Source organism: Cynara cardunculus (genome assembly GCF_001531365.2).
Source record: "Cynara cardunculus var. scolymus isolate 2C chromosome LG 10, CcrdV1, whole genome shotgun sequence".
NCBI classification, from domain to species: Eukaryota; Viridiplantae; Streptophyta; class Magnoliopsida; order Asterales; family Asteraceae; genus Cynara; species Cynara cardunculus.
In genome coordinates, this window is record NC_037537.1 from 25,200,868 (window position 1) to 25,214,332 (window position 13,465).

The 13,465-nt window shown below is 37.3% G+C and overlaps 3 protein-coding genes across 3 annotated transcripts in view; 2 read left to right on the forward strand and 1 right to left on the reverse strand.

Annotated features, from left to right (window-relative positions):
- The first annotated feature begins 2,082 nt into the window (after positions 1-2,082).
- LOC112519388 (RING-H2 finger protein ATL70-like) lies at positions 2,083-2,650 on the forward strand. The gene has a single exon (XM_025127468.1). It carries the CDS (start codon positions 2,083-2,085, stop codon positions 2,617-2,619), a length of 537 nt encoding a protein of 178 aa, XP_024983236.1. The 3' UTR covers positions 2,620-2,650.
- A 1,557-nt stretch (positions 2,651-4,207) lies between these two features.
- On the forward strand, positions 4,208-9,388 carry LOC112519389 (putative phosphatidylglycerol/phosphatidylinositol transfer protein DDB_G0278295). Its single transcript, XM_025127469.1, has 4 exons — positions 4,208-4,351; positions 7,494-7,595; positions 8,618-8,778; positions 9,073-9,388. Exons 1-4 carry the CDS (start codon positions 4,210-4,212, stop codon positions 9,184-9,186), a joined length of 519 nt encoding a protein of 172 aa, XP_024983237.1. The 5' UTR covers positions 4,208-4,209; the 3' UTR covers positions 9,187-9,388.
- Positions 9,389-10,938: 1,550 nt separating this feature from the next.
- Positions 10,939-13,465, reverse strand: part of LOC112519387 — a 3,276-nt gene continuing 749 nt past the window's right edge. Inside the window, exons 2-3 of the mRNA XM_025127467.1 lie at positions 13,082-13,237; positions 10,939-12,731 (exon numbers count right to left, since the gene is read on the reverse strand). Coding sequence (XP_024983235.1) covers positions 11,154-12,731; positions 13,082-13,237 — 1,734 coding nt within the window. The 3' untranslated portion in view covers positions 10,939-11,153. The remainder of the gene's footprint in view (positions 12,732-13,081; positions 13,238-13,465) is intronic.

The following is a 13,465-nucleotide window of genomic DNA, read 5'->3' on the forward strand; positions in this document are numbered from 1 at the left end:
CAATTAATACCACCCTCCTTTTTTTATGCTTCTTGATTCCAAACAAAACCTTTTCTCAAATTAAATATTATCAATTTTTTGGATTATTTATGATCCATTTTATAACGGTTTTCTGAGGTTTTTCAAACGAATCTCTTTTTAAATTGATTTATTTATTTTAGTAAAAATGAATTTAAATACAAATTGAAAATAATAAATAATTTTTATTAAAGAGTAAACTACAATTTGGTCCTTGTGGTTTGTTGAAAATAACACCTATCGTCCCTGCAGTTCCGAATAACAAGATGGTCATTATAGTTTGCAAATATAACCGGATTTGGTCACTTTCTTTAATGGTAGTAAAAAATTACGCTAAATAAAAGTTATTTTATGTTCTTTTATCGGGGTTTTTCCACTTATATGAACAATTATTTTGATTCATTAATTATGATTAAAATATATATGGAAGATGATGAGGTTCATTTATTATAACTAGATGTGTAAATAATACGAGACAACTAGCGAAATACTCGAGATCGACTCGGTCACCACTCGACTCCAATAGGCTCGACTTAAACTTGAACTCGACTCAACATATTAACGAGTCAAGTCGAGTTACCCAATACTAGACTCAAAAAACTCGTTAGAGACTCGATTTTTTTATACATCATTTAGTCTTAAAAATATAATTAGTTTTATAAATGTCTTGTATTTTTAGATATTTGAACAATATTTTACATTTTTAATAATAAAAAACTAATCAATATTTTTTTAATTAAAATCATAATTGAAAAATACAAAAAAAAAAAAAAAAAAAAAAAAAAAAACCATAGAAGTGTTGATGAAGTTGTCTCATATTAAAAGAGAGATGGTAAAATATGATGTTTGTAACTTTGTTTTTTTTTATAAAAAAGTTTGAGGATCATATCTTTAGTTTTTTAAAATTTAAGAGAACACATTTAAGTTATATAATTTATAAGAAAAAAACCTTAAAATTTCATAAATTTCAACGGGTAAGCTTGATTCGAGTTCGAACTTTATTCGAGTAGAGTTTGAGTTTTGTTCGAGCTTCAAATGAGCCTGAGTTCGAGTTCGAGTTCAAGTTTAAAAAGTTGCAATCGAGTGCGAGTAGAGTTTAGTTTTTAACTACTCGCAAGTTTTTAAATCGGGTTCGACCTTGAATTTGAGAAATGGTTATCGAGTTCGAGTTGAATATGTTGATACTTGAACTCGACTCGCATCATTTACACTCTCAATTATAACCATGACTTTAAATTAAGAAAACAAAATAAAATCAAATATTTATTAAACTGGACGTTAAATTAGTTTATATATTTTGTTAGAATTAAATGGTATATGTGTGTGTATATAGGGAAAGGTTAAAACGATAATACATTCATTTTATGAGAAAGCAAGAACACTTTTTTAATATAGACAATCACATGTGATATTATTATTCCATCACATATGATACACATATGATACCAAATCAGAGACGCAGACGATTTTCAATGCAATATTGGTTGTGGGCCAAGTCGTCCTTACACCACTAAGACCATTCATAAGTATTATCACATGTAATAAGATTGTTGTTGATATGATACCATAATCCATCAAGACCATCACATGTGATGTTAAATCATAGACTCATACAACCTTTGACGCGACCTTAGTCGTAGAACACGTCGTCCGCACATCACAAGATCCCCTCACGCATATTATCACATGTGATGAGAATGTTATTGCGTTTTTTATAAAATGAAGGTGTTCTCGTTTGAACTTCCACCTCTCTCTCTCTCTCTCTCTCCCTCTCCATATATATATATATATATATATATATATTTATTGATGTTTGATGATATTATAATAACTTATTTTATAAGATTTATTTATTGTTTAGTAATGATTAGTTAGAGAAATGACACTTCACCCCCTCATTTTTTAATATATTTTGTATAAATTATTTTCCAATCTCACTTGCCTTGTACACATCCATCCCCATCATATATACGCTAACCGTTGACCTTTCCATCAACCTCCCTTCCTTACAACCCACAAAAATGGCCCACCAAAACCCCATTCTCATATTTCCCTGATCAAAACATGAACACCACGGCGGCTCCGGCGACCGACTCCGGTGGCTTTCTTGGCTCACAAAACATCGGTGGTTTTGGGTACGGTATCGGAATCTCATTCGGCATACTTTTACTCATCATAACCATCACCTTGGCTTCTTACTATTGTACAAGAAGTATACAACCCTCGTCACCACCTTCTAATCTCCGGCGGCGGAGGAGCGGTGGCGGCATGATCAACAGACAACCCGACTCATCCCATTGCACGGTGGACATGGGTCTTGATGAGGCGACCCTATTGAGCTACCCAGTTGTGGTTTATTCTGATGTCAAGACCAAACGAAAAGACTCGGGCTCTTCATGTTGTTCGATTTGTTTAGCGGATTATAAAGGGAGAGACTTGCTTAGACAACTTCCGGATTGCGGTCATCTTTTTCACGTCAAGTGTGTTGATCCGTGGCTGCGGCTGAACCCGACGTGTCCGAATTGTCGAACATCTCCGATTCCGACACCTCTCGCGACCCCGTTGGCCGAAGTCGTCCCGCTCACAATGACACATAGTTGATTGGTTCGAAACTGAATCGATCTTATTAATCCGACTAACTTTACGATAGTCGGATTGATACATTTGTATAGTATTTTTGCAAATAATTTCTTGTTCTTTTTCTTGGGAATAATTATTCAAATTCAAAAGCAATTCATTTATTTTGATTTTTCAAGTACTTACAATTAATTATCATATAAAATTTTGTGTTAATTATTATTATATATATATTTTTTTTATGATCTCCAAACAAAAAGTTTTTTTTTAATGGAAGATCTAAAAAGGGTTTTTTGTGAAATTTCTTTTTGTACAATTACCAAAAAGCCCTGGAGTAAAAGGTAATATTCGTAATCATCCGAGTCAACCAAAGCATATATATTAGTTCTTTTCTTCTATTTGGGAAGAACCCGGTTCTTGCTTGCCCAATGCTTCAATCAAACTAAAAAACCCAAGGGTATAATTGTAATTAATATTTTGTTCGGTTTATTTTACCATATTTATAACATGTCGTTTTTGGTTTTTTCTACGGTTCGAGGATGTTTCGTTTTAGTCTATAGCGTTGTTTCTCTCTGTTGTTTTCTCGTATTTTATTTATGCATATCACAGATCTTTGTTATCTGTTCTCTCTTGTTCCAGCTCTAAATTACATTTTCCGTTCTTTTAATCTGAAACCTAAATCAATTCCAAATATAAAACCTAAATCAAAATTCAACCTAAACGAGAGGAGTTAGATGACATTAAAATGCAATGTATCATATTGGCAAAATCCCAATTAGAGTAAAAAACCAGGGGCACTATTGTGAACAAAAGCTTTCGATGGACATTTGCCAAATCCCAATCAGACAACAAAATAAACCTTTTGATGCCACACCCATTGATGAACTAGTGGCGTTATTGTGAAAAAAACGAGATGTTTCTTCGTTAGCTTCAAGCCTCTACAATCGATCGGTTATGCTTTGAATCTTTGATGGCTTCAGACATTATTCACACAGAAGAATTTCTCGTTGATGATTTTCTATTTGCCCCCAAGAAACCAACAACCCTTTGACTGTTTTTTCATCTTCAACAATATCAACAGTGATTTGACTGATTCATCGTATTCAACCATAAATCTACATCCCTTCGATCCAAACGCAAAAACTTCACAGGTGGTTCATGGAAGAGGGATGATGGAGGTGGTGCAACGATGCTCAGTGGGAAAAGAAAGGGAGGGGGTGAGGGTCATCAGTAAAATCAATGGGATCGGGAGTGTCTGTATATGTATTGATATATAATATATTAATATAATTTATTTTTTTAATAGGAAAATAGTAATTAAGGGTGAAAAGATCAAAATGTTGTTACTTAACAAATAATTTTAACGGAGTTAGTGATTATGGACCATTTTCAAAGCAAAATATAAATCACAGTAACAATAATTGTACTTATTGACGTCTTGGAACTTTTTTCTTAATTGTTGTTACTTCAAAAAAGAAAAAAGAAAAAAAAAGAAGCAAATAGCAAATAAACCCGTGGGGCAGAAATTATATTAACTCTAAATATTGAGGACCAAATAGCAAATAAACCTTTTTAAGCTACGTACAACAAATATCATCTCTAGTCTGTCTACTGATGACATTATCGCTTTTTGTTCATCTCACTCTCAGATTGAAGAATCCAATGGAAGGAATTCAAAGCAAGATCTTCATCGTGCTTCTTTATTCTCTCTTCATCATCGCACCTTCCATCTACGCCACTGATTTCAAATACTGCAGTGAGTTTTTTTACTTCCGGTTCAAGTTTTCTGCGATTTAAGCATCTCAAATTCTGCATGTTTTGATGTGATAGATCGTCGAATCACTTGCTGATTTCGATTTTATGATACATTGTTATTCAGATTTTTGGTTTTTTTGAGCTTTTAGTTTTTGGTTTTGTTCCGAGAGTGTTGGATTGGAAATCTGCACATACTTGATCTTGGATTTGGGAAGTAGTCATCTGATTTGATATTAAACCTAGGTTTTCTCAATTCCCGAATCGATATGGATTTAGTTGCTAATTTTACACCAGCAATTGTCGTATCCTTAGCTTGTTTGGATGGCTCAGCAAACCATGTCCTTTTTGTTTGGAAATTTTCAAAATAATATTCTAAGTCTTGAGGGCTTTTCACCTCAATGCTTACCCGGTAAGTAGTGCTTAATGTTAGGAGTCAACACTATAATTTATTTTATGGGATTAGATTATAGTACATCAAAACGTATCATATACAACAATTTACCCGGGTAAGAGTCGTCACCCTCACTTACCCGAAAAGACTCTCCATCCTTATCATCGCTATTACCGGGTAAGATTCTTGGTCCTTTACATGTTCATCCGGTTAGAAAAATTACCCTATAAATACTTACCGGGTAAACGTTTAGTAAACAACCCTTTATTTATTCTGGGTCCTGAGTCTTTAGGGAAAAAAAGCTCATTTCGTTAGGTTTCACCTTGTCTCACATACAAGAGAAAGAATGTAATGTAACCTAAGTGGAAACATTCTTCCATATATTAATTAATATATTAGAAATGATAAAAGATATCTGAAAGTAGTACTTCCTATATGAATGAGATAGGCAACTTGAAGGGCTGGTGGCTAAGAAGGCAACTAGCTGAGTGCAAAGGACAGGGGCTCCACAAGGGTGCAACGCACCCTTAATCCTTCTATATATTAATTTAATATATTAGAAATGATGGAGCTCCACAATGATGGCGCACTTTGGAACTGTTGTGACGTTTCAAAACTGGTTCGTTAAGGTTGTGCTTGGTACATGGACCAGACGGGATAGGACAAGACATCTATGGCAAAACCAAATTCACTGTTTCATATTTGGCATGACATGAGACAAGGACAAGAACTATGACAAAGTTGGACAACATGAAACAAAATAAGTTTTTTCTTGTTCTAGCAAAATAGGTGGAACAAGAATGAAACATAAACTAAAATATTATTAATCTGCCCTAGTTTGATATATAAGCTTAATATGGTATTTGTTTTAATGGTCATCACCGCTAGTTTCGGCCGCCTCCACAACCACTGTCCACCATCGTCTATCGCCACCTCTACCATAGTCGACCACCGACCACCACCACCGTTCGCCACCTCCAACTTCTCCTCTACTACAACAACCTCCTTCACCACTTCCACAACCACCGTCTATTGCCACCTTTACAACCTCCTTCACCACTTCCACAACCACCGTCTATTGCCACCTTTACAACCACCATCAGCCACCGACCACCAACACTACCACCATTGCCCACCTCCAACTCCTTCTACATACCGCAACAACGTCCTCCATGACCTCCACAACCATCATCGACCACTGACCACCTATGTCCATTGCCACCTCTACAACCACCACCGACCAACTCCACTACCACCGTTGGCCACCTTCAACTCCTCCTTCACGACCTCCACAACCACCGTCGACCATCGATTACCACCGTCCATTGCCACCTCACCTCCACCATAACCATAACCACCACCATCACTATCTTCACCACATCAGCCACAACTACCTCCTCCACCGTTGTCAATCGCCACCACCACCACGATCCACCATCTTCACATCCTCTATAACCACTGTCGTCCACCAACCACCACTACCTCTACCTCCATAACCACCGTCGGCCACCGACCACCACCCGCCCATCGCCACTACTACCGTCGGCCACCAACACCTCCACCACCGCTATTACTACCATCAATTATATAAAAAATTTCATTGAAATTTGTTACCATTATATATATGTGTATTCATTTATATGAAAATTGTGTAAAAATATTTATAAATTAAATTATTTAATTATTTACTTTATTTGTGTTGGTTATAACTGTTATGTAATCTTAAAAATCATGAAATAACTTTTGGGGATAACTTGTCTAGTTCTGTCTCGTCCAGTCGTAGTCGTACCAAACACCAGACATACACTTGTCATGTCCAGTTCAGTCCTATACAGTCCTACCCTCTTGTCTTGTCCAGTTTTGTCGTGTCCAATCATGTCTGTGTACCAAACGCTACCAAAGTGACAGTTGTGTCTGGATCAACAGATACGGCGCTTCAAGTTGGTAGTTAGCGACAGTTGGCTTTTATGGTGACTGTTGGAATAGTTGCGACGGCTCAAACCATCGTGAATCCTAGAAACTGTCACATAAACCGTGAAATTGCAGCAGTTTGAAGGGCTGTCACATAAACCTATATATATCTACCTTACACACCAAAAATGACTACTTTTCATATACCAGATTAACCTAAGAGTGTCTTGCTATAGAATTGCACTTTTTAGGCTTCTTGAAATCCTTAACCCCTCAATAGTTCAACCGGGATAATCATCACTAGTGCGGTGTTGATAGTCAATCCACATACATTGCTTCATTGTATCTTGAGAAGCGATTCGTCAAATCCCAAAGCACTTACGGTGGGGGCGAAATTGCATTAAGAATAGAGAGAGTTCACTCGCGTTGAAAGCAATAAGTAGTAGTTATCTCTAGTAATTTCTAGCCTTCTAATAGAATCTCAAAACCAACACTTTTTGCGGTCAAATCCATTGATGCACCACTGCTAATGCATCAGATCATTAGTTCAATGACTTATTCAGAAGTTGAAATTAACTTAATTTGGAGGTTATAAGGAAATCGTTTGGCATCAAAGCATATCTCCTTCATGTGGAATGGGGGGAGTATGAAGTTTCAAGTCTTGTTCGAGTTTTATCATATCTCCTTCTGCTTTTGAAATCAATGATCTTTTTACGAGTTGGTTAAAGTTTATGGGCTGAACACTTTAATGTGACATGGAGTCTTGCTCTCCAGTTAGATACTTGTTTATAGTTGTGTGTTTTAGTGGAATATTAACGTTTTAATGATAATACATATGCAGATAAGAAGAAAGAGTATGCCATCAAGGTCAGTGGAGTTGTGATCACTCCTGACCCAATAACCAGAGGCACAGAGACCTCCTTCACTATTTCTGCATATACAGGTAGGTTTCTTTTTTGTTAATTAACAACAGAGGTTGAACTTTTTGCATCCATACTTGGATTTGCTTTGCAAGATGCACTGCTCGTAATTTTATCTATTTTGGTTGTTTTACTGTTTCTGAGTTCAAGATTTAAGACGTAGAGTGTAACAAGAGTCATTTGGAACAACTAAAGGGCCGTTTACCAAGCGCTTATTAGGTAAGCGCTTACCTGCAAGAGTCATCACCTCTACTTACCTTATTTGTAACATTCTTGGCCATCGAAATGGATTGTTGATACATGTTTTTACCCGGTAAACGCTTACCGGATAAGATTCTTGAACCATGTCATGCCTCTAACTGTGTAAGACTCTTGAACCATGTCATGCCTCTTACCAGTAAGATTCTTGAACAATGTTATGCCTCTTACCGGGTAAGATTCTTGAACCATGTTACGGCTCTTATCAGGTAAGATTCTTAGTCCTTGTTTTATGCTCATCCGGTAAGGCAAATGACATCCAGTAAACACTTACCCAATAAACATTTGGTAAATGGCCCCTAAATCTGAACTTAAAGAATAACATGGGTTTCTGAAATGCATACAGAATGGCCATGCTTTGACTCCTTCATAAACTTAATTTTTCACCGAAAATCAGTTGTTTCCTTTACATCCACGAGTGATATACGGAAACAAGGGTTTTATCCCTCACATGTTGCCATCAGCTAAAATGAACCAAAAGATATTACAAGTGCTGAAACCCCATTAGAAAACAACTATACATGAATGTCGATATCCCTCTTGATCAATTGGTTTCATCGTTGCAAATGTAAATACTCGACACTTATTCCCCTGCTTCGAAAAATGGGAGCTTTTTGGCCAGATAGTGAAAAAGCTCCGGACAAAAAAAAAAGCCACATTCTGCGTGTAACTGCACATGAATCTTGTTTTGTTTGTCCATGGACCTCGTGGGTCCCACTTTTTTGGTAAATAAGCTTACAAATGCTGTTACAATATTAGGCACATTTACATTGATTTTGTAATTCAGAGAAACCAAAATCTGGAGGGAAAGTGGTGATCGATGTTGCTTACTTTGGATGGGGTGTGTATAGTGAGACGGGCGACCTCTGTGACAAAACATCTTGCCCTGTTCCTGCCGGTGACTTTGCAATCTCTCACTCGCAATTCTTACCCGCATTCGCTCCCCCTGTAAGTATTTCTCAAAACAAATTCTTTATCTTGTGGAGATAAACGGCTGCGTTTGGTACGTGTTCGACGAAAACTTTCTAATGATGTATTTTGTTACAAAAAATATTTATTTTATTATAATTTAATAAATTACATAATTAATCAAAATATATAAACGACTTGTTAAGGATAAATTGGTCGTTTCATCTGTTTTGTCCTGTCCAGTTATGTCATACCAAAAGCTGAATGTTGTTATGTCTTGAATACCAAACGCATCCAAAAAGATGAAGTGTGATCTGATGAATACAAATACAGGGTTCATACACACTTTCGTTGAAGATGCAAGACGGTAACAAAAACGAGCTGACATGCATCAAGTTTGATTTCAGCATTGGCTTCTTCGACTCCGAGGGAGTGGCCAACAGTTGAGTTCGTTTTTACGTCTACATATGTATTTATAGATCATCACGTGTCTATTGTGTTCGAGATTGTCAATGGCTTGCTACGTGTCGGTTCTGGTTTTGTCTCATGTTATATGGTTCGAGTGTAACGGGTCGATGATGACTCGTATGTCTATAATGATTGTGTACATTTTTCGAGTAAATAAAATTTAATCATTTTAGTAAATAAATATTGTTTCATATTACACTTTTTCGTTAGCCTCGGCCTCAGCCTCAGCCTCTGAGTCAGATCTAAGATGCCTCCTCACATCTGATTCCAAGGAACAGGTAGAAGTTGCAGATAATCAATCTTTTACTCAAATTTCACCAAATGAATTATTCTCAACTTTATTATGTTTGATTTAGAAATCGTAAATCAAAATGAATCAATTCGTTTGTGAACTTTTGACCAGATTGTCTTAAATCAATCAAAAGTGATCATATTCGATTTGATTCATAGCTTGACAGGTTTTTGGCATTGATTGTTCCACACCGGTTAAGACTCAGGATGTAGTGGAAATCTCTTTCCTTGGTTAAAGTCCAGACGTTACCACAAGGGTGGCCCTAGCGTTGGGGCGAAGAGGGCGGTGGCTCAGGGCATGATATGTTATGTATCTCAATTGTTAGCTACTCATAGTCGTTAAGTATAAAATCATGTTTCAGCACCATACAAATGATTCTACGGTCTAGATCCAATCTCGAGATTCCCTTTTTGCCTTGGATCTACTCTCTCCACCAAGAAAGATAGCATCCCTCTATAAATCAGTACGAAAGTCCAATTAGGTTTCAAACCTCTTATAAATACGTGTTATCTGTTCCAAATCATCTGGGAGACCATAAATGGTCTTAAATCATCAAAGCTCTTGTGGTCATGGAGATTCACATGTGATGACTTAAAAAGACCATTTATCGTCTCCCGAATGATTGGTCAATACTCATAGATTGACCAGGTTACCAAAAAGAACTTGTTCTTCAACACATCAATTGACAAAAATGGCACAAAAGAATCAAAATGGGAGGTTGCTTGGGATTTTTCCCCATACAAAAGTGAAAGAATCTTTCCACATGCACAATCACCAACATCTCAAGTAAAATGCTCACTTTACACCCAAACTTTAACATATCTCCATACCCATTAATATCAATCATCACCAAAATCAAGAACCCTAGAAATTCCAATTGCCCTCAATTTGGAATTTGGAATCCAAAAGTTGCTTCTTGTGATCATATGGGCATTACCCACAACCTTTAAAGTTGAATAACATATTGGGAGCTCAAAAAGGTGTCTTTTTTCGAGCTATAAATTAACGTGCAACTTTTAATGCATAAAAGTTTTGAACTGAAATCATATATCGACAAAATGGAGGGAATACAGACACTAACCACACCTTTTGGAACCGAAAAGTTGAAGAATGTCTTGAAAACTTACAAGGGTAATAGCCTTTTTGGACTATATGCTTAATGTACGAATTGTTGATGCATGAAGTACAAGTCATTATAGCATGAAAAAGAACTCACCATTGAAGCAAGAAAGTTGAGAAATGAAAAGGGTAGGCCTTTTTTTAAGTGTGCTTTTAGTACATTGAAAATGATAGAACAGAATAAGAATCATTGTTTTATGTTTGATAGGACTTTTATGTGAAACATACAAGAACATAGTAGAACAAACGTGTTCCATCCCCGTCCTATGAAACAAGGTGGAACAGGCTTATATAACGGTACAAGTCATTACACCATAAAAAAGATTTCATTAAATAGATTAAAGATCAGAAGTTAGACATATAGACAGTTTGGTTTTTACAAGTCAACACATAAAGTCAAAGACTTTAAACCCCATTTACATATATACCCCTAGAAACATTCAAGAAAATTATGATTTTTACTCTTAAAACAGTAAACAACAAGAACCTTAGACAACAAAGTTCAAGACTTTAGCCCTACAAACTCACATTTCCTCTATGTAGCAACGACCACAGTTGCCGGTGCTGATGTGGCAGTCACCGGATCACCATCCACAGCGGCCGGTGCCGGTGGTGGTGACCGCGTGTAGTGAAATTCGATTTGTAGCCTGTGATGAAGTGGAGTAGAAGAAGAAACCAAACCTTTCTTGATATCTGCTTGCAGTTCCCTTATAGGAATGGCAGCCAAGAAATTCTTGATATACTCCTTACAAGACTCTTTCCCGCAGCAAATAATGTCGTTTTCCTCTGTCGTTTTTTCCACGGAGCCCTCGGAATCGCCAAGTTGTTCAGCTGCCGGATTCCGCTCACTGGAAGCAGAGGCGGGCAGTTTGAATATTGCTGAGTTTTGATCAAATTTCAAGATATAAGCTTGATTGCACCCTTCGAATAGCCGTTCTCCTAAAGTGTCGATAATGTAGTATGCCTCTGAGTCAACTTTCAACACGAAGAAGTGGTCGTTCCAGCTCACTATGTAAACCTTAGCTTCGCCATTGCTAGAAGCCTCTGATTCACGACTAATTTCGTCCCACATGTTATCAAACGACATTGCTCCATGCAAAAAGTCAAAACTACCCTCGTCGGCTTCATCGGGATGGAAAAAACCGACAAAGGATTTTCCTGGGATTACGGCGAGAGGGCGTAGCTTGGCTTCAAGGACAGTTTCGAGATCAAAATGCTTGTCGGGAAAGCGGACCATGTAAATTTCGTCATCGCAGAGGCTCCTCCACTCTGATGATCCTTCTCTGATGAGAGAATCGAATTGCGACTTAATTGGCATGAGATCGCGATTGTTTTGGAACCAATCAGCAATCACCGCCACGAGGGCGGTACAAGCACCCTCTCCGGCCGCCTGCTCACTCCGTTGATCGATGGAAGCAAAGAAGACATGTGTCTGAAGCTTCATACACCCATCACGACTGATTATATCCCTCGGTTCCCAATTCCCGACAGTAAAACTATCGTCCCCAAACTCAGATACCGAACGTCGGTTCACGCATGAGTCTTCATCGGACTTAGATTTCACCCCAAGAAGAGATTCATCGGAGCTGAGTTGCCGGCGGTCAAAGTCGATGTCATCTCCGCCTTCTTCACCATAACCCTTCTTTAACAATGGCTCACCCTTAGCTTTTGGTGATCTGAAATTCAATTTCCTCTTCTTCCATGGTAAAATGCTACGTCTGTGATTCTGAACTACGTACGTTTCAGAAACCGAAGCAGTCGAATCCTCTTCTGGCGAGCAATCGGCATCCGATTTGTGGTTACGATAGTAAACATCGTCCTCAAAAAGAGACCCTCCGCTCCAATTTGCATATGCCAACGTGCCATAGCTAAACGACTTCCGAATACCTTCTCCAGATTCATCAAGATTGGAAACATCACCGTCATCACTCCTGGTTTCATGATCATCTACATGAGCGGCTTTTTTACCTCTTTTAATCGACACATACTCCTTAAAGATGTTAACTTTTCTTAACCCTGCTTTAAGTGCGGAATGGTCTTCCGATGAAGTTTCCGATGTTTGACTTTGACTCTGCATTGACTCGGCTCTCATCTCCTTCAAACCAAGTGATATCTGCATCACCATATGCCTCAAAGACTAAGAATGCACATATAAGAGATTAAAGGCATGTCTGTTAGCAGCTTAATGAATTTAATGAGGCTCACAGCTTATTCGGTTGACTATACATGATTGTTTGGTAATGACTTAATGATACAAAAAATAGTTATTCAGTAAATTTCTAAGGGGGAGCTTAATGCAGAAAGCCAAGTTTTTTTTTTCCACACTTGTCCCTCTCAATTAAAAAACACGATCCTTCCATCTATAAGAAAACCCTTCCAAACAAGAACCTTCACGATCTATTACAGACAGATTAATTTGCACAGACATCTTTATCATAAGTAAGATTATGTTATGGTACATACATGGAGAGAGAGTTGAGGATCTGTGGATCCACATGAAATGATGAGAGGAATGTTGAGCTGAAATTCTTTTTCTTGGAGAAAAGAAGCAAATTCAGCCAGATTCAAGTGTGCCTTTCCTATTGAAGGAACCTTGTTCTTCACCCCTGTGTTTGATACCTGGATTAAAACAACATAATTCAATCTCTGATATATATGTATATAGGCATACATTGATACATACCTAAACATATAGACATATAGGGTCAGGTTCGGGGAAAACCGCTAAAAAATAAAAAACCGAAGGACACCTTAGTAACCATTTATCAGCATAATATGCACATGAAAGTCATTCTGATGGTTTCTGTCCTCTTTGCCATATACATACATATATATATATATATATAT